The sequence below is a fragment of the Eimeria mitis genome, genomic scaffold (assembly GCF_000499745.2).
Source record: "Eimeria mitis Houghton genomic scaffold, Emh_scaff1013, whole genome shotgun sequence".
In the NCBI taxonomy this organism is placed as follows: domain Eukaryota; phylum Apicomplexa; class Conoidasida; order Eucoccidiorida; family Eimeriidae; genus Eimeria; species Eimeria mitis.
In genome coordinates, this window is record NW_013567081.1 from 9269 (window position 1) to 10002 (window position 734).

The following is a 734-nucleotide window of genomic DNA, read 5'->3' on the forward strand; positions in this document are numbered from 1 at the left end:
GGCAGCAACAGCAGCAGCAACAGCAGCAGCAACAGCAGCAGCAGCAGCAGCAGCTTGCACAGCGCTTATGTCAAAGAAGACGGGTGTAACGTGTAACAGTGGTTCTCCTTTTCCCCTAACTGCTGCAGCAGCAGCAGCAACAGCAGCAGCAGCAGGAGTAGCAACAACAGCAGCAGCAAGAGCAGCAGCAGCAGCAGCAGCAGCAGCAGAGCTGGAATTTCTTTTCTGCTGCCTCACTTCGTGTGGGTTTGGGCAGCAAAAGAGACGAAGAGAAAAGACTGCTGGGCCTGTGCCTGCAGCAGCAGCAGCAGCAGCAGCAGCAACAGCAGCAGCAGCAACAGCAGCAGCAGCAACAGCAGCAGAAACGGCGGCGGCGGCAGCAGCAGCAGCAGCAGCAACAGTAGGAGGCATATACAGCAGTTTGGGGGATTTTGTGCTAATGTTTTGAAATACATTTGCTGCTGCTGCTGCTGCTGCTAATGCTTCTGCTGCTGCTGCTGCTAGTAAAACTTCTGCTGCTGCTGCTAATGCTTCTTCTGCTGCTGCTGCTACTACTTTTGCTGCTGCTGCTGCTGCTTGTGCTAACACTTCCGCTGCTGTTGCGGCTAATACTTCTGTTGCTGCTGCAGCTAATATATCTGCTGCTGCTGCTGCTGCTGCTGGAGCGTACTCGCAGTCTGAGGGAGTTGTGGTGGGCCAGGCCTCAACGGCGCAGCGCCCGTGCCGCCGGGGCG

At 56.3% G+C, this 734-nt stretch overlaps 1 protein-coding gene across 1 annotated transcript in view; it reads left to right on the top strand.

Annotated features, from left to right (window-relative positions):
- The window catches only part of EMH_0027490 (uncharacterized protein), a gene marked incomplete at both ends in the record, with an annotated part of 6625 nt that overhangs the window by 3497 nt on the left and 2394 nt on the right, over positions 1-734 (top strand). The window contains 2 exons of the mRNA XM_013494036.1: positions 100-400; positions 677-732. Coding sequence (XP_013349490.1) covers positions 100-400; positions 677-732 — 357 coding nt within the window. The remainder of the gene's footprint in view (positions 1-99; positions 401-676; positions 733-734) is intronic.